This window comes from Hyaena hyaena, unplaced genomic scaffold (assembly GCF_003009895.1).
Source record: "Hyaena hyaena isolate Hyena2069 unplaced genomic scaffold, ASM300989v1 scaffold_1, whole genome shotgun sequence".
NCBI lineage: Eukaryota > Metazoa > Chordata > Mammalia > Carnivora > Hyaenidae > Hyaena > Hyaena hyaena.
In genome coordinates, this window is record NW_024080633.1 from 6,981,905 (window position 1) to 7,002,741 (window position 20,837).

The following is a 20,837-nucleotide window of genomic DNA, read 5'->3' on the forward strand; positions in this document are numbered from 1 at the left end:
CTTGATCGCTCAAAACCACGTTCAGCCGCCAAGTTTATTCAATCCCTGAATGCAGGACCGAGCATCTGGTCTAGTGAATGTTAGATCATGGCGGAAACCGCTCAACAGACGCCCACTAACCAGTACTGGCACCCACGGCCTCCCTGAGCTCGGCAGGGCACCAGCACCGTGACCCGGGTGACAATGGGGACTCGGGAGGCCCATGCAGCTCAGCCCCTCACACTTTAAAGCACAACACTGCCCCCTGGAGGGAACCCCACGACACGGACCTTCAGGCCGGGACACCAGCGCCTGGGCAGCATGTGGCTTGGACTGACCATCAAGCCACAGCGTACACAGCAGAAACGACTACTCTGCGGGTCCCGGTGCTCTGACTTGGATCCCGACCACTTTGAGGGGGGGGTCTCCTGCAGTCCCGTGCCCGCCGGGACGCACAAGGGTCTGCTCCCTGGAGATGGTCGTCTTCACTTCCCAGGCTCCGGCCGCGGAGGGCGCAGCTGTCCAGGAAGAAGGGCTGGGGGGCGGGGGGCAGCCTCCCGGGGCCTCAGAAGCCCATGCGGGGCTTCTTCCGTGGTGGCTGAGAGCCCGAGGGGGTGGCCCGGCCGCTGGAGGCCTGCGAAGAGACCACGGCGGCACCTCCCAGGGCCTGCCTTCGGAGCGGCCGCTCGGCTGAGCCTTCCTGGGAGGTCCGCTGCCTGGAGGGGGTGGCCCGAACGCCGGAGGCCTGGGAGAGGGGTGAGGAGATGCCTCCCGGGGCGTCCGCTCGGAGCGGAAGCTTGGCCATGTAGTCTCGGAGTGTCTGCTGCCGCTCCGAGGGGACACCCCGAGCCCACGGCTCCTGGGTCAACTCGTGGGAGGGTGGGGTCACTGGTGGTTGCGGCCTGGCCTCAGGGGACATCCGGCCTGGGCTGGGAGGAGGGCTGGTGGCGTCCGAGAGGTCCAGGCGGCCACTGAGCGAGGAGAAAGTGCTGGACAGCTGAGTGCGGCGCCTGGGCCGCCTGGGCCGCCTCCCGGGTCCCGAGCTCCCGCCCTGCTGCCTCTCCCACCAGGCGGCCACCTGGCCTTCCCAGGCCGCCTCCAAACGCGCGCTGAGCTCATCCTCGGGGCCTGGTTCGGGGGCGGGCGGTGGCTCCGCAGAGGGGACAGCACCCAGGTCCCTGTGCAACAGGAGCCGCCCTTCGGCCATGGCCGCTCGCAGGCCCTCTGGCCCTCTCCGCTCTCCCGGCCGCTGTTCCACGCAGCCTAGCACACGGCGGTGGGAGAAGGTGGGTGCTGTCCACACGGGGGAAGGCGGCGGCACCCCCAGCAGGGCCTTCAGCCACCGGCTGCAGCAGGCAGTGGCCTGGGGGGTCCAGGAAGCCGTGGGGGCGCGGGAGTCGGGCCCGGGGTCTGCCTGGAGGCAGAGGCGCTGGTGGAAGACGTCCCCGGCCGCAGAAAGCTGGAAGAGCAGCACGGCCGGTGTGGGGGCGGAGGGCAGCACAGTGGCAGCCAGACCTGGGGGGCGGGGGGACAGTGACGCCAGGGCGCGGTGGGGGCACAGGCCCCCCGCCCCCTCGTCCGGCTGCCCCAGCGCACCTATGGTTGGCGCTTTCAGACGTTCCTGCAGCCGCCACTGACCCTTGGGCTCCAGCAGGGGGAAGGCGGAGAGGGAGTCGCTGCTGGTGGGGAGAGACTGGGGGGGGCCCGCCAGCCGGGGCACAGAGGCCCCCGCTCCTGGAGGAAGGACAGAGACTTGAGGGGCCGCCCAGCCTCCTGTGCCTGGCCCCTCCCCCAGCCCTGCCCGGCCCTCACCTGCGAGCTGCAGCAGCCGCAGGTCCCCACCCTGGGCGCCCAGCAGCAGCGGCCACGGGTGGCCGGGTCGGGGCGGAGGCAGCAGCTGGGCAAACAGGGGGGCGGAGGGGAGCTCGTGCTTCCACTTCAGCAGGGGCACCAGGGGGAGGCGCTCATCCACCAGGTAGAGTGAGAACTGGGGCGAAAGGACACAAGAAGCAAGACCCAGGGCTGTGACTATCTGACTGGGGGCGGGAGTGGGAGGGGGACGTGACCAGACTGCAGGGGCCTATGATGGGGACGAATGTCAGGGAGGCTGTGACCAAGGGGGACCGTGACTGAGGGGGACATGGCCAAGGGGAGGACCCAGGCGGCCATGCTGGGGGTGGATGGGCATGGGGGTTGGGGGGGCCTTGGGTGAGGCCTGAGACAAGTGTCTGATGAGGCAGGAAGCTCTGTGTGCCGCCCCTGCTCTCAGATGAGCTGGAGCTCCAGAGCTGTCCCAGCACTGTGACCCCCGGCCAGCCTCTCCCACCCCCCACCCCCCCACGGCTAGCGCCACATGGCACAGGAGGCATTTCCCGGGTGCGTTAGTCACCCGGAACCCCACACAGGGACAGGGTCTCAGGAGAGGCGCAGAGGAGTCTTGTCACAGAAACCCACCGGGCCTTCCCCGGGCCCTCCCCAAACCCGCCCCAGCCCGGGACCTATGCTGGAGACACACCTGCAAACAGCCCAGGGTCCTGCAGGGTGCGGGGCGGGCCCTCGGGGGACCCTCAGACGCCCCATGACACCCCACGTTTCTTCCCTCCCCTGGGCCATCCCTGGGGCCACCTTCAAGCTCCTGCCCCCCCATCCCCCCACCCTCCCCACCTGTCAGCACATTTCAGATTCCTTCCCCTCTGGGCCAGTGCAGGGGGGAGGAGGGAAGGCTGCTCACCTGGGTAAGGATGAGGTGGAGCGTGGGGTGCAGGGGCTCGGGGCCACACTCCCCCAGGCACCGCGTCAGCAGGACACGCTCCCCCTTCTGGCACGCTGCTTCTGCCCCCCCACGGAAGAGCAGCAGACCACAGCCCGGTGGGCCCTGGGGAAGGGTCCCGGGTCAGCCCTCCCACAGCCTGGGGGCTGCGGGGAGACCCCTGCCAGGCGCCCTCCCCGGCCCTGCCCTCCCCCTGTATCCGCTCCGTCCCACTGCTCCGCCGGGGCCGGTCCCCTCCCCTCACCTGAGTGTCGATAATTTTCACTCCAGTGCGGTCGCCCACGGTCAGCACCCGGGGGTGGGCCGTGAAGTCTGCCCAACGCCAGGGGGAGGGGTCCCGGAACACGAGGGTGTCAGGGTCCTTGTAGACTTGCTGCAGCCTTGGGGAGACAGGCCAGCCATGGGCGGGGGCACCGGGGTGACATGGCCCAGGGTCCAGGACATGGTGCATGGGGCACACGGGCTGTGGTCCCAGGGGGAGGGGGGCTGTTTAGAGGGGCAGAGGACTTCTGCAGGAAGGGGGCGTTACCCGTCCCGGGGGGTCCACAGGCAGACGGCTCCCGAACGGCTGCAGACGGCCAGCTCCCCCGGCAGGTGAGGGCTGCAGGGACGGGTGGGGTCAGTGCAACTCCCTCCCCCCATGCCCCCTCTCCTCGCGGGCCAGCCTGTCTGAGCCTCTCACCTGAGGCTGATCCCTGTGGCCCCCTTCCCGACCTGCAGCACCTGGAGGGGGACGGGCCGCCCCTGCTTACGGACCTTCCACAGGGCACAGTGGTAGTCAGACCGGACGGCCAGCAGGGCTGAGGGACGGAGAGGGTCAGGGTCAGAGTCAGGCAGCAGGTCAGTCAGCGAGGGAGGGAAGGAGAAGGGAAGGGAGGTACCCAAGCGACTCACATTCCCCTTGCACGGTACGGGTCACCACCTGGCGGACGGGTCCGCGGAGCTGGATGTGGCCAGGGTCCCCGAGGGCCTGGGGGTCACCGCCAGGGGTCACACTGACCTCTTGGAAACCTGGGCCTCTCGCTAAGGAGAAGTGTGTGAGCTCTGGTCCCCGCAAGCCCCCCGCATCCTGCCCGGAGACCATGCCGAGAGCACCCGGCCCCCGGCCCGGCAGGAAAGGATACACAGCTTGTCCAGGGCGCCTCCCGCAGGGAAGACCAGCTGTCCCCCGCCGGGCGTCCCCCCGGGCACCCAGGCCATCGCGCCACCAGTAAACGCATCGTCCAGGAGAAGCTGCTCCCAGCGCAGGGCCAGCTCCTCGTGCAGCAGGTCCCCGAGGAGGCTGGCCACGGACGTGCCCAGGACGGGGCCCCCGAGGATGGAGAACCGGCGCTGCCGGAAGCTGAGGAAAGCCCAGGGACACCTGGGGACCGGAGAGCAGCGGGGCTGAGGCCGTGGCAGTGACTGAGAGGAGGCCTAGGCTCCCTCCCAAGGGAGGCCGGGCCAGCAGGTGCAGTTTTTCTCTACCTAGAATTTCTTCCTTTGGGCAACGACTCCACCCTACTCCCCAGCCCCGAGGCTGCAAGGGCAACTGGCTCACGGAGGCGCGACGGGACCAGGCCAACCACGTCCCTCCCGGAACTTCTGCCAGTGTCTCCAAAGAGACACTGGCTTTTCCGTGAAATCATAAGCTATCTTACTGCCACTTAGAAACCGTTTGTCCAGGACACGCCAAGCCAAGCGAATGAGAAACTACAGAGAGACAGGGCCCTATCAACGTTACTTGAGCACCCTGATGCAGCCATGCCTGTAGTCCGTGAGTTTAAGTCCCTCTCCCACTTAGAGCTGCAGCAGTGTGTGAAGGCGACTCAGGACCACACGGGGCAGGGGAAACGACCGTGACGGGAGCCTGCGTCCGTGCCCTGGCCCCTTCCACACCCCCAGCAGCTAGGCCTGCCCAGCCCGGCCTGTCTCACTAGCCACTTGCCCCCAGGGCTGGTGTCCACCGAGGTCCTGGAGTAGCCTCTTCACACTGACCACTGTCTTCTTCTTAGAATGGCTCTGTGTGGAAAGGCCTTGTCAAGCCCGCACCCCCGCGGTCGCCCCGACAGGAAGTGGGGAACCCCCTCTCCAGGCAGGACAGGGGCTACTCACCCGTGCTCCTTCGAGTTTGAAGTTCTCCAGCATCAGCTTCCCCAGGGGTGCAAAGGCCACGTCCCCATGGTCCCACAGGAAGCGGCTGAGCTGCAGCACAGGAGGCCAGGTCACCGAGCACAGCCCCGGCCGCCCAGCCCCGGCCACCAGTGTGGCCACGTACCTGTTCCGTGACATCCAGCACAGGCTGGGGCTTTCTTCGGAACGAGACGCCTCCCCGGAAAAGCAGGTCCTGGGCGGTCACCCCAGGGTCCCAGGGATCTGAGGGAACAGCAAGGCTGGGAAAGGGGTTCGTCTCAGGAACCGGAAGGGGCCCAGGTGGCCCGGACGACCGTGGGTCATCAGCAGGGAGAGGGAAGGCCTCTGGGCGGGGGTGGGGGGGCGGAAGCGGCACGGGGAGCAGCTCGGGACGGAGCCCCAAGGCCTGAGACACTTACCGGGCCCAGGAAGCAGCAAGGGAAGGGGTCCAGGGGTTTCTGGCTCCCAGAGCGGGGCTGCGGCCACGCACGACACCCCATTCTGAGGACACACAAGCCCGACACCACCACGGTCAGCACGGTCCCAGGCGCTGCCAGCATGCGTCATTTATTAATTCCCTGGACAACGGTCCCCGTCACTTTTCTGGTGAAGGAACGGGGGCACAGGGAGGCTGGCCCTGGACACACTGGCTAAGAGAAGGGCTGGGAGCCCGGGGCCCATCTGCGCTGCTGACTCCCAGGCCACGCTGCCTCTCGGAGGAGGAGCCCCCGTGCCACTACTGGTGACGGACGGCCGCCTGACTCTTGCTCCCGCCCGGGGGCCGGGGCAGTGACGCGCTCGGGGGCCCGCAGCTCGCCCGCCTGGCACGGTCCTCATGCAGCCTGCCTCTGAGTGGGAGCCGCCCGGCTTGGGCTTCCAGGGAAAGAGCCTTGTCCTTCCTGTCCTCGAGGCCTCTCCCCCTCCCGCCTCATCCCTCCCCCCATCCCCACTGTGCTGGTTCAGAGCCGTCATCACACTCCGTGATGGTTCTATGCTCTCCCCACTGCTGTGTTCTCACTGGGCCGAGCCCTTAGTCCCACGGGCAGGGGATGCATCCCACTCACTCAGGCTGGATCCCGGGGCCTAGAAAGGCACCCGCACCCTGGAGGGGCTGATCAGTATCTGCCGGGCAAGTACGGAAAGACTGAGCAAGGCAAGGGAGGGGCCAGCAAGGCAACTGCTCAGGACACCTCTGTGGGGAGCGGGGTGCCCTCTGTAACCCCCAGGGGAGGCTCTGGCTCGCTCGTGTCGTGGTGGATCTGTGCCATTGCCGCCCCACCCTGCATCCTGACGGAGGGGGTGAACGCTGGAAAATGGTGGGGGGGGGGGGCTGCCGCCAGGGCCCTTCCCGCCATCCTCACCTGGGAGCTCTGGGCCAGGGGCTCGGGCAGGGTGAGCGAGGCCCTCCAGCCGCACGTGGCGGACAGGTCAGGAACGTTACTCAGCCCCAGGGGCCCGGTCCTAAACAGCATGGGCGGGAGGGGGCTGGGGAAGTCCATCCCGGGAAACGGGAAGCCCGCAGCAAGAGCGTTCTGAGACTTGAACCTGCCGATGCCTGCCAGCGCTCCCGGGAGAGTAAAAAGTACCCTGAAAGGACCATGATAGTATGTCGGGAGGTGGATGATGAAGAACAAATCAATATGTAGCCTCCCGCTAGATATAAATAAGTGCTGCGGTAAAACCAACCAGCCAGCCACGAGGGAAGGGACGGCAATGGTGATGGGCAATGGCAGCCCAGGAAAGCCTCACTCAGAAGGTGGCATTTGGCACAGGTCAACATAATGAGGAACAGAACCAAGCAGACGACGGGGATGAGGGCTCCTGGCAGAATGAACACATGCAAACATCCTGGGGCAGGAAAGTGTGTGAGAAGCAACGAGGGAGGCCACAGGATGAGAGGAGCGTGGGAGGGGATGAAGTCAGCCAGGTGGCGAGCACTCAGCCTCTACCATAGCCTGTCACGTGTGACGTGTCACAACCACACACTTGTACACTCCACACCCTACACCCCGGGCTACACTCCCAAGACCAACCCAAGTTCACCCCCGGCTAGAGAATGAGTCTTATTCATCTGTCTTCCTGCTGTCAGGTGCAGTACGTTGCAGAAAATCCAACTGTGTGTTGATTAGTAATAAATTTATGTCGGGGGGCACCTGGGTCCGTTGAGCGTCCGACTTCGGCTCAGGTCATGATCTCTTGGTTAGTGAGTTCGAGCCCCGTGTCAGGCTGTGTGCTGACAGCTCAGGGCCCGCGTCTCCCTCTCTCCCCCTGCCCCTCCCCCACACTTACTCTGCCTCTCAAAATTGAATTAAAAAAACATATTGCCCAAAGCCAACAGCTTGAACTGCCCCCCCCCCATCCAATTCAGTCCACGTTCTGAACCCTACTCTGCCATGCATCCAAAAGCAAACAGATGCATTAGTCTTGGTAAACAGCAATCTCTTCCCTTGGAAGCGGCCACTGCGTTTTATGGGTTTATTCTGTAATCTCCCTACATGCCGTGTCTCGCGCAAAATACCGGTTACACGGCAGGGTCAATAAACGCTTCTCAAGTGAGCGAATATCTCGTGAGAGACCGTGAGCTCTCGCCCAGGGCAGGAACTGTATCTGATTCATCCCTGAGTTCGCTGCTGCGATCCTCCTCTTTCCCATAACACAACAGGCGGGCAGTGGCGGGAGTCACGAAGTGCACAGTGAATCCTTGTGCAAAACACTGGTTTCCACAGACCTCTCGTCCTGACGGCAGTGAGGGAGCGCCCACGCGTCCCCAAGGTGGCCGCATCCCTGATAAAGCAGCGTGGCCACGTCTCCAAACCCGTCTCCAGCTCACGTCTAGCTCGTCGCTTGTGCCTGGGCCCCAAGCACACTGACCTCCTGAGGGATTTCCTCGCTGTCCTTTCACCGCACACCACCTCTCCGCTTACAATCAACACCAGCACCCTTCCCACCCGCCTACAAAATCCTACTCATCCTTCGGATTTCCAGACGGGAAGCCTCGGGCAGGTTCTCCTCCCCAACACCCTGCCCCTTGTCTCCAGAGCACGCACTGCAACGTGTGATTAGATATTTAAAGACGAAGCTATGTGCTTCGAAACTGCTCTAACAGTCCCCACGGGGAAGGACTTCACTCTCCCCGTGCCTCGGTATGTGCTCCATAGTAGCGATCCGTGCACGTAAACTCAAAGGACAAATCCAGAAATGAACGACGAGCAAGGATCCAAACAGCCTCAAACAAACGCGGGCAGAGGGCGCTGCTGGAGCCCCCGAGCACGGAAAAGCCCCCCGGACGAGGCAGCCTCACTTCCCGCCCTCACCTGCGACCGGCAGAGGCCCCGCGAGAACTGGCCCCCCGTGTTGGACGGGTGCTGCCACAGGCCGCGTGCGTGGGATCCTTACCGCTCCCCGACGCAGGAGCTGGCAGCCCCCTGTGCAGCGGCTGGGGAAGCTGTCCCAACGTCCCCCGGCGTGGCGCCCGCGGACCCGCGCCCAGACAGAGCCGGAGCTCCGCTCGCGGCCCGGAGACCCCCCCCCTCCCCGCCGCCCCGCCGTCGGGGCGGCCCGGAGCTTGGCGGGACACCCGCCTACCCCGCGCGCCACCAGGGAGCCCGAAAACTCCACCCCGACTCCAGCGCCCGGGATGGAACCGCACCACCACGGCACTTAACGGTCTTCCGGGACAGGCCGGAAGTGCTCCCTCGAAGGCAGGAAGTCCCGCCTCCCACCCCGGCCTCCGCGGCCGCGGCGGAGCGCCACCTCCCGGGTGGAGGGGGAATGGGAATGGACCGTAGACCGTACAGTCCCCTCAGGTCCGTGTAGTGAAGGCCAGTTTGACGTGGATGAATCCCATCCCTGCAGGCTTGTTGTTCAGTATTAAATTAATTCACTCAACAAACACTGAGTACGGAGCCTCTCCTATGAACCAAGCACTATATCAGTGAGTAGAAATCCAAAGAATTGTCCTCATGTCCTATGTCCTCACATCTTTATAACTAGGGGTACAGGTACCCCTAGAGTGCGCGAGATTCTCCCAGTGGTCACGCAAATACAGCTCTAGGCATTGCTTCTCGAGTCCCAGCTTTCATCCCATTATTTGAATGGCGTGTAAAATAGTTACTGGGTGGGGGTGGGGAGGACCCGATCATTTGCATTCCTAAATTCCCAGGTGATGCTGATTGTGGTTGTCTGGGGGAGGGGGGTCACACTTGAAGAACTACTGTGCAATCATAAATCTTACCATTATCATAACCCAATAGCTCTCAAACTTGAGCGTGCAACAGAATCCCCTGGAAGGCCTATTAAACTACTTTGTTGGGCCCCACCCCCAGGGTTTCTGGTTCAGTAGGTCTGGGATGTGATTCAAGAATTTGCATTTCTAATGAATTCCCAGGTGATGCTGGTGACGCTGGTGATGCTGGTCCAGGTACCACACTTTGAGAACCATTATTTTTTTTTAATATTTATGTATTTATTTTGAGGGAGAGAGAGGGAGACAGCACGAGCAGGGGAGGGGCAGAGAGTGAGGGAGAGAGAGAATCCCAAGCAGGATCCACACTCAGTGTGGAACCTGACGTGCACTCCATCCCACAACCCTGGGATCATGACCTGAGTTGAAATCAAGATTTAGATGCTTAACTGACTGAGCCACCCAGGCTCCGTGAGAACCATTATTTCTAAAAAATCAATTTCTAAATCTAAGTGTCTAATTTGAGGCTGAGTGTCTGAGAACTTTTTTTCAGTGCGCGGCTACAGGAGCGTGACTCTCTCCTGCCTGCTCTTCCCAGGTCAAACGTCCCTGGATCCACTAACTGCTCCTCGTTAGCACCAGCATCCACACCCCCTGGTTAGCCTTGTCTTACCCAAAGGTAGCAATCACTAGAGGTGGCAGCAACAGCGACAGATCTTACAGACTATGAACTGAGTAACAGATCATATTTTCCTGGTCATTGGCTCCTGTAAGACTCCGTTAAATTTGTGGCCCCTTAAAACAATTGCCTATTGCATCACAGAAGGCCATGTGCAAATTGTCTTTATCCCTAAGTTCTTCTTGTTTTTGTTTTTGTTTTTTTCCCCTTCATCCCTAGTCCCTTATCTTAAAGAACTGTTGTCCTGGGGTGTTTTTATAAGCCAACTTAAAATCCCTTTTGAAAAAAAAGAGGGGGTGCCAAGTGGCTAATTTTGGCTAGAAGCTTCAGGAAGGCCTACAGTGAACAGTCTTTAAATGTAGATCCTTCAGATGCTGTGCGGGACTGATTCAATTTAGAACTCCTGCGTTTATCAGATAAATACTCCCCCCACCCCCGCCCCCACGCAAGCTTATTGGTGGGAGGCGGTCTGGTGTGACGGGTGTAGTTGGGAGCATCTTGGGGCGGGAGTAAGGCTGAGGCTCTGGACGCGCACCCCCAGGCCCCTTCCCGGGTCTGCACTTCCAGGACCACTCAGGGTGGGGAAAACAGTTAACGGGTCCCCACCCGCCTTCCTCCGCTCCCCACTCCCTGGCCTGAACAACCACCCAGGGAGGCAGGGCGTTAAAAGATCAGTCAACCAGTGTTCTATAGCCTGGCGGTTGGCATCCAGGAGGCTGGCCTCCAATTGGCTGGGCAGGCTGTCCGACAGAGCTCTGCAGGCTCTCATTGGCCAGCCGTGAGGTGGGGGCGGAGCTTGTCCTGAAGGTCCGCCCAGGCCTGTGCGCCTCACGTGGACCGGCGCCAGCGTGTGTAAAAGGGCGCGGTCGGAGTGAGATTGGTCCCCTCGGGTCCCCGCGTCCAGCCATGGCGTCACCAGCCAGCACCGCCCCAGGCACGGATGACAGCGGCCGCAGGAAGCCTCGCCTGGCGGCGTCCCTGCAAATCCTCCCCAGGCCCAGCCCCTGGCAGCCCTCGGCCAGCCTGGGCCAAGACCCCTGGGAGTCCGTGGCCGCCCCGGGCGCTGGGAGCGACGACGACGACGACGACGGGGACGGGCAGCCCCAGGCCTCGGCAGCAGGAGACGGTGGGCCCGGGGCGGGGACCGGAGTCGGGGAGCTGGGGGCAGCCCAGGCACGGGAGAACGCGGGGGCACGGATGGGGAGGTCTCCGAGGGTCTCTGTCCCGCCTCCAGGGCCAGCCAGGGACTTCCCGACGGTGGCCGGACAGCTGGGCTTGCAGCTCAAGGACCCGGCGCCGGGCCAGGCGGTGGCCTTGCTCGCGCAGTACGCAGCCAGCGCGGGCGTCTCCCTGAACTTCCGAGAGGACCGGACGGCAGGTGAGGCTCTGTGGCCTGCGACCGCAGCGCTCCCTGGGCTCGCCCCACGCGGTGGCGGAGGGACCGTGAGCCGGGCCTGCGCGCCCGAGCCGGGAGCCCCACGGTGCCACACATGGGGGGGCACAGCCCCAGCAGCAGGGGGAGCCCTATCCCCCCTCTGAAACTTGGACAAGGTACGGGACTTGGCCCAAGCTACCCAGCCGTTCAGCACTGTTTTTTCTTTGAGGACCGCTGACATGCAGTTACAGTTGCCATGCCAACATTGCAGCTCCCTGAGTGAGGGCCAGCCCCCTGACGTATCAAGCGCAGTGTGATAATGGCAGCACTGGCTGGAGCTGTACTCGTCACCGTGTTTTTTCCTCTTCTTCGGTGTACCCTCCCCACCTCTGACACAGACACACAGAGCGGGACCCCAGCTCCTAAACTCAGGTCCCCAACCTTATGCCAGAGCATTCTGGGTTTCTAAGGAGATGGTAAGAGAGTTATCTGTCTAGTTGTTGGGAGCACTTGGAAAAGTGCCTAAGAGAACCCCAAATGAACAGCTCACGAAAAGGTACTGTATTAAAAATGTACAGTGAAAATGGGGCTTGTTTTCATCAGGGATGCTAAGGCAGCAGGTGTGGAGACAACTGTCAAGGAGAAACAAGTACAGACCCCTAGGAACAGGAGACAGCTTTCCACATAGGGCCACGGGGGACGGGACCAGAGTTGGTTGGGAGGCAGAAGCACAGGGAGAGAAGAGCACAGAGCCTTTGTTGGGATTTTCTCAGGAGAGAATGGTTGAGGCAGCTTAGGTACACTGGGTAAGCTCAGGATTGTATAAGGCAAGGCACTGAGGAAGTTTGGGATTACGAGGGTAGCCCTGGTTGCCCAGTACCTGTCTGTGGGGTGATCTAGGGTTGATGGTTGGGGTATGAGCTCTAGGATTGGTTGGTGTCTACATCAGAGGTGTGTTTGCAAGGAAGTGGTTTGCCATTAGCCAGTCCTAGGAGAGGCAGCCTCTCCAGGCTCAAGGCCCCAAATTCGGAAGCACCAAGAATGCAGAAAAGATGATGGATTCAGCACAGATGATCATAGCTAGCATCCTTGGGTTCTGGACCATGAGCCAGGCAACTGAAGCGCTCGGGCCACGTGAACGCCTGGAATCTTCATGACTGTTCCTTAAGGGAGGTATAGTACTATCCATGCCATTTTACAGACCAGAAGACTGAGGCCAGAGAGGCTGTAGCTGCCTCACACAGTGTGAACCCCTGGGTTGTATCACCTCTCCCTTCTGCTTAGGATACTCCTGCCCCTTGTTTACATGGGTAAACTGTTACATGGGGGCGCTGTTTTTAGTTGTTTTAGGGGGTTTCTTTTAATGTTTTTTATTTATTTCTGAGAGAGACAGCATGAGCAGGGGAGGGTCAGAGAGAGAGGGAGATACAGAATCTGAAACAAGCTCCAGGCACTGAGCTGTCCGCACAGAGCCCAAGATGGGGCTCGAACCCATGAACTGTGAGATCATGACCTGAGCCAAAGTCAGACGCTTAACCGATTGAGCCACCAAGTTGCCCCAAGTTGTTTTAGTTTTTATTTGATAATTTTTTAAAGAACAGTATTAAAACTCCCATAAGCTCTTCCTCCAGATCCAGTTAGCATTTGCACCTTTGTTTTGTGTATATCTCCCTCTCTCTTTATATTTATTTATATACAAATACGTTACTTTTTTTCTGACCAAAGTTAACTTACTCCTTAAATGCCCAAGTGTATCTCCTAAGAACAAGAACTTATTTTCTATAACAACAGTAAGTGATCAAATTCTGGAACTAGATGTAACACTGTTACCTGATTATCACTCGCACCTGAGTTGGGCCAATTGTCCCAGTAATAACCATTTACCCCAGCCAGCATGACCTGTAATGTAGCTGTCCGTCACTTTAGTCTTTTTTTTTAATGTTTTATTTATTTTTATTTATTTCTAGGAGAGAGAGAGAGAGCGTGAGCAGGGGAGGGTCAGAGAGAGAGGGAGTCACAGACTGAAACAGGCTCCAGGCTCCGAGCTGGCAGTCAGCACAGAGCCCGACGCGGGGCTCGAACCCACGAACCACGAGATCATGACCTAAGCGAACGTCGGACGCTTAACCGACTAAGCCACCCAGGCGCCCCAATGTTTTATTTATTTTTGAGAGAGAGAGACACACGCACAGAATCAGAAGCAGGCTCCAGGCTCTGAGCTGTCAGCACAGAGCCCGATGCAGGGCTCGAACCCACGAACCGTGAGATCATGACGTGAGCCGAAGTCGGACGCTTCACCGACTGAGCCCCCCAGGCGCCCCTCTTTAGTCTCCTTTAATGTGAAACCAGTCCCCGACCCATCTTTGTCTTCGGGAAAATGGATGTTTTTGAAGAGTAAGGGCTGGTGGTTTTGTAGAGAGCCCTACCCTTTGGGTCTGTGTCTTTCCTCGGGCCTGGGTTCAGGTTGGGATTCTGGGCACGAGCGCACGTGGTAAGCCCCTGTCCTTGGCCGCACTGCCCACCGGGAGGCCTGTGCTCTGTCTGTCCCAGCGCGGGCACCATTAGCTGCAAGGGCCTGAGTGGGGGCGGGGAGGGGCAGGGATCCGCGGGGATCCGCCCGGTGTCTTCACTTTCCCCTGCGGTTAATCCGGCCCCAGGGGCTGCTCCGATGCCAGCGCTCTGCCTGCACCTGCGAGGTGGAGGTCTAGATGCCCTCCGACTGGGAGTGAGTCTCAGCGTCAGCAAGGAGCACTGCCAGGCGGGCTCCCTTCTGAAAGGGTAGTCCTTTCGGGAAACCGTTTCGCGGCAAGTACCAGCAAGAACCGGGAACTGAAGTGGGCTTAGGCCCCTTCACCAGGTGACCCCAGTTCCAGGGCTTGCTTCTGCCTCGTGACCCAGTCACACCTGAAATGACAGCGTTCGGTAGATGAGTCTCTCAAACTCTAGAACCTCTAGCTGAACCTCTAGAAAAGAAACCGCCGTGCGGCGCCTGGGGGCTCAGTTGGTTGGCGTCTCACGGCTCAGGGCACGATCTCACAGTTCGTGGGTTTGAGCCCCGCGTCGGGCTCTGTGCTGCCAGCTCAGAGCCTGGAGCCTGTTTCGGATTCTGTGACTCCCTCTCCCTCTGCCCCTCCCCTGCTCACGCTGTCTGTCCCTCTCAGAAATCAGTAAAATATTTTTAAAAATTAAAAAAAAGAAACAGCCGTGTGGGCGAGGTCTGGAGGGGTGGGTCCATGCCACCTGCCTGTAGTGTGCCCCCCTCCGTCACACGGGGTCATGCAGGCCTCTCGCAGAGGGGGTGTCAGGACTCTCCGGGGGTGGGCGGCCCCGTGTCCCCCTCCCCCTCGCTGTCTCTAGGTACACGCTCCAGAAGCATCCTTGCTCTTGACGTCCTTGTCACGAGCATCCTCCTCTCACAACCAGTTGGCCTTAAAGCCATTTTTCCCGGAACAAAAAAAAAAAAAAAACGGTTGACAGTTCAGTTTGACAGTTCGGTTTCATTTCTTAACTGACGTAGGACCCCCATTTTGACAGTCTGTAAGCCTCGGCTGGCAGGGAGGTCCGCACAGAGTTCGAATCCCCACTTCCCAGAGAACGTGGCACTGTCCACCGACTTGTGACAAACACGCCCGGGCAAACCACAGCATCGGGGCTTCCGTGGCGCGAGACACGGGCCTCGGCTCCCCACGGGCGCCCCGGTGTTGGGAAACTGACTCCTCTCTTCAGAGGTTTTAGCCGAGAAAGAAAAGGCACGCTGCCAACCGAGGAGACGAATCAGCAGGCAGATACAGGTGTTTGATGCCCTGTGTGAACGCGGGGCTTTGAACACAAGACCTGGGGTACAGTCTCCGGCATGGAATCCATTCCCGGTGCAGGATTGCCGTGAATCCACACTACGCGTTTTGAGCGTATTCAAATATTCCGTGGTAGTCTTTTTAAGACTGCTACTCATTTTCATGTGTCATTATGTCCTTTTTAGTGAAGGCCCCCACTCTTCTCTGTGACTTTTTTTTTAATATTTTTTTAAAATATTTTTTTAATTTATTTCTAGGAGAGAGAGAGACAGCGTGAGCAGGGGAGGGTCAGAGAGAGAGGGAGACACAGACTCTGAAATAGGGTCCAGGCTCCGAGCTGGCAGTCAGCACAGAGCCCGACGCGGGGCTCAAACCTACGAACCGCAAGATCATGACCTAAGCGAAAGTCGGGCGCTTAACCGACTGAGCCACCCACGCGCCCCTGTGGCTTTCTTTTTTGGCAAAATTGCCTGGCGGCCAATAGTTTGCAGGGGCGGGGGGGGGGAGGAGGAAGGGGCTGACAGGGGCCGTGGCTCAGGGCGACCCATGAGGGGGACGGAGCGCGGGGTCGCAGCTTCACCCCCCCCTCCTTCCGCAGACCCCTGCCTCCCCTTCTCCGTGTGCGCCGAGGTGGACGGGCGGCTCTGCCCCTCAGCCAGGGCCAGCAGCAGGCCGGAGGCCAAACAGCAGGCGGCGCTCTCCGCCCTCCGCTACATCCGCAGTCAGCTGGGGAGCGCAGGTGAGGGCGACAGGTAACCCAGTATAGCGTGTGCACGGCTGGGGTGTCGCCTGCAGGGAGCCGGGCAGCGGGGTGTGAGCTGACCCCTGCCCTAATTCCTCTGAAGCCGGCCCACCCTGGGGGTGTGGGGGCTGCAGGGGGAGGGGTGGCCGCCCAGGAATTTGGGGCTTCTGGAAGATGATCCTCCCACACTCCCACCGATGGACCTTAGCTTCCCGAAGGACAAAGCACAGGACGGCAGGCGCTGGTACCCACGGCAACCCGCCCCCCTTGTTTCTCTTCCAGAGACCCCCAGCAGGCTCCCACTCACCCCTCTGAGTGTAGGTAGGTAGGTCGGGCCCCCCTTGACCCAACCCCCGTGGTGAGGAGAGGGGCACAGCCTGGGAGTCCCCACCTCCACCCTCTTCCCCACGTGCAGAGAACATCCTGACCCACGAGCAGCGCTGCGCGGCCGTGGTCAGTGCCGGCTTTGACCGTCTGGTGGACACGACCTCCCCCTACCGGGCCTGTAAGAGCACCGTGGCCGCCGTCATCCTGGAGAGAGGTAGGCCTTGCCCTTGCCCCCCCACCCCGGGTCGCAGCCCCCGGCCCCCTCCACGTGGGCCCCCTGCCGTGGCCGGCACGTCTCCACCCCCTTCCCTCACAGAGGTCCCGGGCGCCAGGGGCCACGCCAAGGAGGTCTACCAGCTGGTGGCGCTGGGCACCGGCAGCAGCAGCTGTGCCCGCCGCCTGGAGTTCTCTGGCCGCCAGCTCCACGATGGCCACGGGTTGGTGGTGGCGCGCCGGGCCCTGCGCAGGTGAGGGGCGGGCGGGCCAGGCCCCTGGGGGCAGCCGTGGGCAGGACGCGGGCCCCCGGGCCCCAGCCGCTCCTCCACCTGCCTCTCCCAGGTTCTTGTTCCGGCAGCTCCTGTTGGCGACACAGGGCGGCCCCAAGGGCAAGGAGCGGTCGGTACTGGCCCCCCAGCCTGGGCCCGGGCCCCCCTTTGCCCTCAAGCCCCAGATCTTCCTCCACCTCTACATCAGCAACACCCCCCAGGGAGCTGCTCACGACATCTAGTATGTGGGGGCACCAGGGCGGGGGCGGGCTCGGTGTGGCTGCATCGGGGAGGGCAGGACGGGGAGGGGTTAGAACAGCCCTGACTCTCATGCCCGGTGCCCGCGCACTCCCGCGCCCCTACAGCCTCCCCCCGTCCGCCGAGGGCAGCTTCCTGCACAGCCCGCCCCCCCGCCTGCAGGCCCACATCCGCGGCGAGCTGCGGCCCGTGTGCTACGTGGCGCCCACACTGCGTGACACCCACGTGGGCTGCCTCTCCGCCAGCGACAAGCTGGCGCGCTGGGTCGTGCTGGGGGTGGGCGGTGCCCTGCTCGCCCACTTCCTGCCTCCCCTCTATGCCACCAGCCTCGTCCTGGGTGAGGGTCTGGGGCAGGGAGGGAGGGTGGTGGGGGTGCTGAGGTGAGGGTGGAAGGCGGGCTCTGGGTGGGGTGTGGGAGAGGGTGGCGGTGACCCAGACCTGGTCCTGTGCCTCTGTCCCCTCAGCCGACCCCTGCCACGACCCCCCAACTCTGAGCAGGGCCATCCACACCCGGCCCAACCTAGACAGGGTCTTGGAGCCATGCCTACCACCTCCCTATGCCCGTACCATGCTGCACCTGTTTTCGGGGCCCCCTGTGGCCCCCTTGGATCCTACCCCCAACGCCTGCCATGGCCTGAGCCTCAACTGGAGCCTGGGGGACACCGATGTCGAGGTTGTGGATATGGCCACCGGGCGTGTGAAGGCCGAGTAAGAAAGGACCACGGTGGTAAGGGATCTCTGGCTCCCTGCCTGTGGGGTGGGTGCCTCGCTCTGTGACCATGGCCGGTGCTTCCATCACCCACCCTGTGGCAGCCGTGAACCCGAGATCGCCATGGCGGAGAACGGAGGTGGCGGGAGCTGCAGGGTGTGGGCAGGTCAGCTCCGCCTTCTCTCTCTGTCTCCAGGGCCTCCCTCGGGCCTCCGTCCCGCCTCTGCAAGGCAGCCTTTCTCCAAGCCTTCCGCCAGGCCGCCACAGCTCTCAGGAAGTCCTGCCTCTTGGCCTTGGAGACCTATGAGGCTGCCAAGGTCAGCGTCTCCCCACCCCTCCGGCCGCGCTGTCCCACCCCCCCAGCAGGCACGTGCTCAGCACCCTCCTGTCCTGTCCTAGGCCGGACCTTACCGGGACGCCCGCAGGCAGCTGTCTCTCCTTCTGGACCAGCAGGGCCTGGGGGCTTGGCCCTCGAAGCCGCTGGTGGACAAATTCAGGGACTGAAGCCGACCTGCTGGGCCACACGGGGTCCCTGAGCCAAGCTGGAGCCTGGGGAGGGATGGGGTGGGGTGGGGAGGCGCGTGGGGGGAAGGGGATGCACGGGCGAAGTTGGGGTTACAGGGAGGGGCCTACGGGGTGGAGGGTGAGAGCTGTGGCATGAAAAACTTGAATAAAAGAGCAGTTTCTGGTGATTCTCGCTGTTGGTTTTTTGGGAAGGAAGGGATAGCCTGCAACCCTCTTAAGCATTCATGAGTGGGGAGGGTCCACCTCGCAAGAAGAGAGACCTTCCAGGGAGTTGAACTAGATGGAAAGTTTTTCTAGAAGGAGGATGAGGCCAAGAATGTTATTAGCAAAGAAAAAAAAAAGAAAAGGATTATTCCAGGCATGGAGCATTCTAGGGGCAGAAGCCAAGTGTCATATCCTGCGGATTACCTCATCTTTATTGGGGGAGGGGGGTAGAGGACCCAGGTGGCCGAGTCGTTGGCTCTGGCTGAAAAATTCCCGACTGACCAGTTAGCATGACCCTTCTGGGGAGGTGAAACTGCAATCAGATTATGAACTAACCCCCGGGGTGGGAACTCCATCTAGGCGACCCCATATGGGGCCCGTGGTGGTTTTACACACAGAATCACTTGATCGTGGCGCCAGCCGTGGCTCGGTCCTGCCTGCCTGCTCCATGTGATGTCCCGGGGCCCAGCCGTGGCCGAGCCGTGGCCGCGAGAGTGGGAGCACTCCTTTGGTGGGGGCTCCGGGGTCCCTTCCCTTCCCAGGGCTGGGAACCGGGACCGGAAGCAGGAGTGGTAGTGGAGGGCGGTGCCCGCTCTCGGGTCCCAGGTGCGCCGGCTGGAGGCCTCGGCCGCGCCGCGAGCCCCGCGGCTGCCCTCGGCCCGTGTGGAAGGCCGCGGAGGGCTCGGGCGTCCTGGCCCCACCTGGGGAAGGATGCAGGCCCCGGGCTGGCCGCAGCCCTCGCCCCTGCCGGTGAGGCCCTCCGGGTCTCTGTGAGTGGGCAGGGCCCAGAGTCCCTTCCGGCCGGTGTGCAGGTGTACGGGGTACATATTCGCCCCCAAATTCATGTCCACCCCGAGCCTCTGAAAGGGACCTCACCTCGAAGCAGCCTCTGTACATGGAATCAAGTTGCAAGAACTACAGACTGCTCTCCCAGGTGCGCCTTGGGAAGCTGGGTCAACGTGCAGGGTCAGGCGGGTGCTGATGCTGAAGTCCTGGGATGGGGTCCCCTCCCTCCAGGCCACCCCTGCGCCCCTGGGTGTGTGTGGCCTCTGCCAGCCTCTTGACCTCAGTGTACTTGGGTCACTGCATCTAGAGGAACAATCAGGAGGGCTGCCTGGTGGTGGTCTCTTCTCCCCCAGCGAGTCCATCCTGCCCACCTTCAGGCTTTCCCTCTGCTCATCCCATGGGCTCTGCTCCCTCTTCTTCATCTAACGTCACTGCCGAGGAGGGGGACATCCGAGGGAGGAGGCAGGAGGCAGTGGACGAGTTGATGGCTTTGAGGGCTCCCCTAGGCCCTGCACCGGAGGCTCCAGGGACGCCGGACACGGCTCTCTAGCACCACTGACCTTGCTCCAGGGGCACAATCCTGGCCCCATTTCACAGGGGAGGACACTCCCACAGTGAAGTAGGGTAACTTCTGGAAGAACACAAGGGTGTGGGGGGAGCTGCCTTCAGAGCCCTTCAGTCCCCAGCACTGCCCTGGGGGCTGCTGGGCTTGCTTCTGTGACCTTGAACAAAACTCCCAAGGACATTTGTAAACTGAGGACTGGGCCCTGAGGTTCCAAAGGTTCCCTCCACGGAGGTGGGAGATGCAGCCTTGCCCTTGAGAGAAAGTGCTCAGGCTGGTGTGATTGCAGGAAGCCCAGGAGGCTGCGGGTGGGAGGGGGAGGGGAGGGGTGGGGGAGGAGAGGGAGGGGGAAGACAGGGGAAGAGGAGGAGAGGGGAAAGGAGGGGAAGAGGAAAGGGGGAGAAAGGAGGGGAGGGGAAGGAGAAGGGGGGAGGAGGAGAGGGGAGGGGTAGGGGAAAGGAGAGGAGGGGAGGGGAGGAGGCAGGAAGAGACGGAGAGGGAGAAATGAGGAGGAGGGAGAAAGGAGGGGGTAATTGGAGGAGGGGCGGGGACTTGCAGGAGGGGGAGGGGGAGGGGAGGGGCTGCGAGCGGGTGCGCAGGGCTGCTGGCGCAGGCTGGCGGAGGACCCGGGAAGGGAACTTTGAGCGGGGTGGGAGGGTCCCCAGAGCCAGGTAAGCTCTGCTTGTCTTGTTTGCCTCAGAAAACCGCTGGGTTCTTTACCCGTCAGGTATTGTTTCTCTAAAAGAAACTTCTCGGGCCAACTTGGAAATAATGATTTCTCTTGGTTATTGTTTTCAGGGACGAGAAGATTTTTAAAACACCCAAGCCTGTTAATTAGACCATTTATTGCACACTGTTGTCCCCAGGAGATAATTTAAATTGATTTACTTCTTGTACCGCAGCGGTGCCTACACACAGCCATCCCACGCTGCAGTTTTATGCGATGAGCCTTTTGATATTCATCCATCACATAATCACTGGGTAAACAAGTCATTCCAAGTGACATTAACTCTGCTGGATCTGCCAAGTAAGGAATATTTGTCCCCGCGTTGCATAAATCTGCACGTCCCATCCTTTCCTCCCTAGAGGGTCCTCCTTTCACAAAACTCTCTTAGCTCCTTTGACTCGGCTGATTTATGTGGAAGGACAATGGTGAAGGCTGCCTTTGAAATGGAGAGTCTGTTAATGTCTTCTTGGCCTGATCCCCTGGGGGTGAGGTTTTGCCAGCAAAGGCATATTTAATGTTTTTTTTTTTTTTTTTTTTTTTATTTCTAGGAGAGAGAGAGAGAGAGAGACAGCGTGAGCAGGGGAGGGTCAGAGAGAGAGGGAGTCACAGACTGAAACAGG

At 61.3% G+C, this 20,837-nt stretch overlaps 2 protein-coding genes across 5 annotated transcripts; one reads left to right on the plus strand and one right to left on the minus strand.

Annotated features, from left to right (window-relative positions):
• Positions 1 to 11: 11 nt before the first annotated feature.
• Positions 12 to 6,445, minus strand: TAF1C (TATA-box binding protein associated factor, RNA polymerase I subunit C). The gene is made up of 14 exons (XM_039227649.1): positions 6,223 to 6,445; positions 5,281 to 5,362; positions 5,007 to 5,104; positions 4,844 to 4,933; positions 4,677 to 4,750; positions 3,874 to 4,112; positions 3,644 to 3,760; positions 3,432 to 3,549; positions 3,279 to 3,350; positions 2,994 to 3,129; positions 2,711 to 2,854; positions 1,792 to 1,966; positions 1,576 to 1,713; positions 12 to 1,494 (listed from the first exon to the last, which is right to left on the minus strand). The coding sequence occupies exons 1-14, from the start codon at positions 6,358 to 6,360 to the stop codon at positions 545 to 547; spliced, it is 2,571 nt and encodes an 856-aa protein (XP_039083580.1). The 5' UTR covers positions 6,361 to 6,445; the 3' UTR covers positions 12 to 544.
• A 4,105-nt stretch (positions 6,446 to 10,550) lies between these two features.
• ADAD2 (adenosine deaminase domain containing 2) lies at positions 10,551 to 17,972 on the plus strand. Of its 4 annotated transcripts, XM_039223308.1 has the most exons (11): positions 10,555 to 10,849; positions 10,958 to 11,101; positions 15,491 to 15,631; positions 15,917 to 15,955; positions 16,050 to 16,175; positions 16,278 to 16,428; positions 16,520 to 16,687; positions 16,812 to 17,041; positions 17,169 to 17,412; positions 17,610 to 17,730; positions 17,813 to 17,972. In XM_039223308.1, the coding sequence occupies exons 1-11, from the start codon at positions 10,630 to 10,632 to the stop codon at positions 17,915 to 17,917; spliced, it is 1,689 nt and encodes a 562-aa protein (XP_039079239.1). In that variant the 5' UTR covers positions 10,555 to 10,629; the 3' UTR covers positions 17,918 to 17,972. The 4 variants fall into 4 exon arrangements, with proteins under 4 accessions (XP_039079292.1, XP_039079119.1, XP_039079170.1 ...); XM_039223188.1 differs by having other exon boundaries at positions 10,554 to 11,101; XM_039223361.1 differs by lacking the exon at positions 17,813 to 17,972 and having other exon boundaries at positions 10,551 to 11,101; positions 17,169 to 17,431; positions 17,610 to 17,676.
• The last annotated feature ends 2,865 nt before the right edge of the window (positions 17,973 to 20,837 follow it).

What these genes read in the sequence shown, in the direction of transcription:
- ADAD2 (XM_039223188.1), top strand. Translation starts at nt 10,630, where the DNA reads ATGGCGTCACCAGCCAGCACCGCCCCAGGCACGGATGACAGCGGCCGC. An exon ending in GCGCGCCGGGCCCTGCGCAG is followed by an intron (nt 16,429 to 16,519) that starts GTGAGGGGCGGG and finishes TGCCTCTCCCAG; the next exon opens with GTTCTTGTTCCGGCAGCTCC. An exon ending in GGAGCTGCTCACGACATCTA is followed by an intron (nt 16,688 to 16,811) that starts GTATGTGGGGGC and finishes GCGCCCCTACAG; the next exon opens with CCTCCCCCCGTCCGCCGAGG.
- TAF1C (XM_039227649.1), bottom strand. Translation starts at nt 6,360, where the DNA reads ATGGACTTCCCCAGCCCCCTCCCGCCCATGCTGTTTAGGACCGGGCCC. An exon ending in AGGCGCCCTGGACAAGCTGT is followed by an intron (nt 3,761 to 3,873) that starts GTATCCTTTCCT and finishes CGAGAGGCCCAG; the next exon opens with GTTTCCAAGAGGTCAGTGTG. An exon ending in GCGGCTGCTGCAGCTCGCAG is followed by an intron (nt 1,714 to 1,791) that starts GTGAGGGCCGGG and finishes TCCTTCCTCCAG; the next exon opens with GAGCGGGGGCCTCTGTGCCC.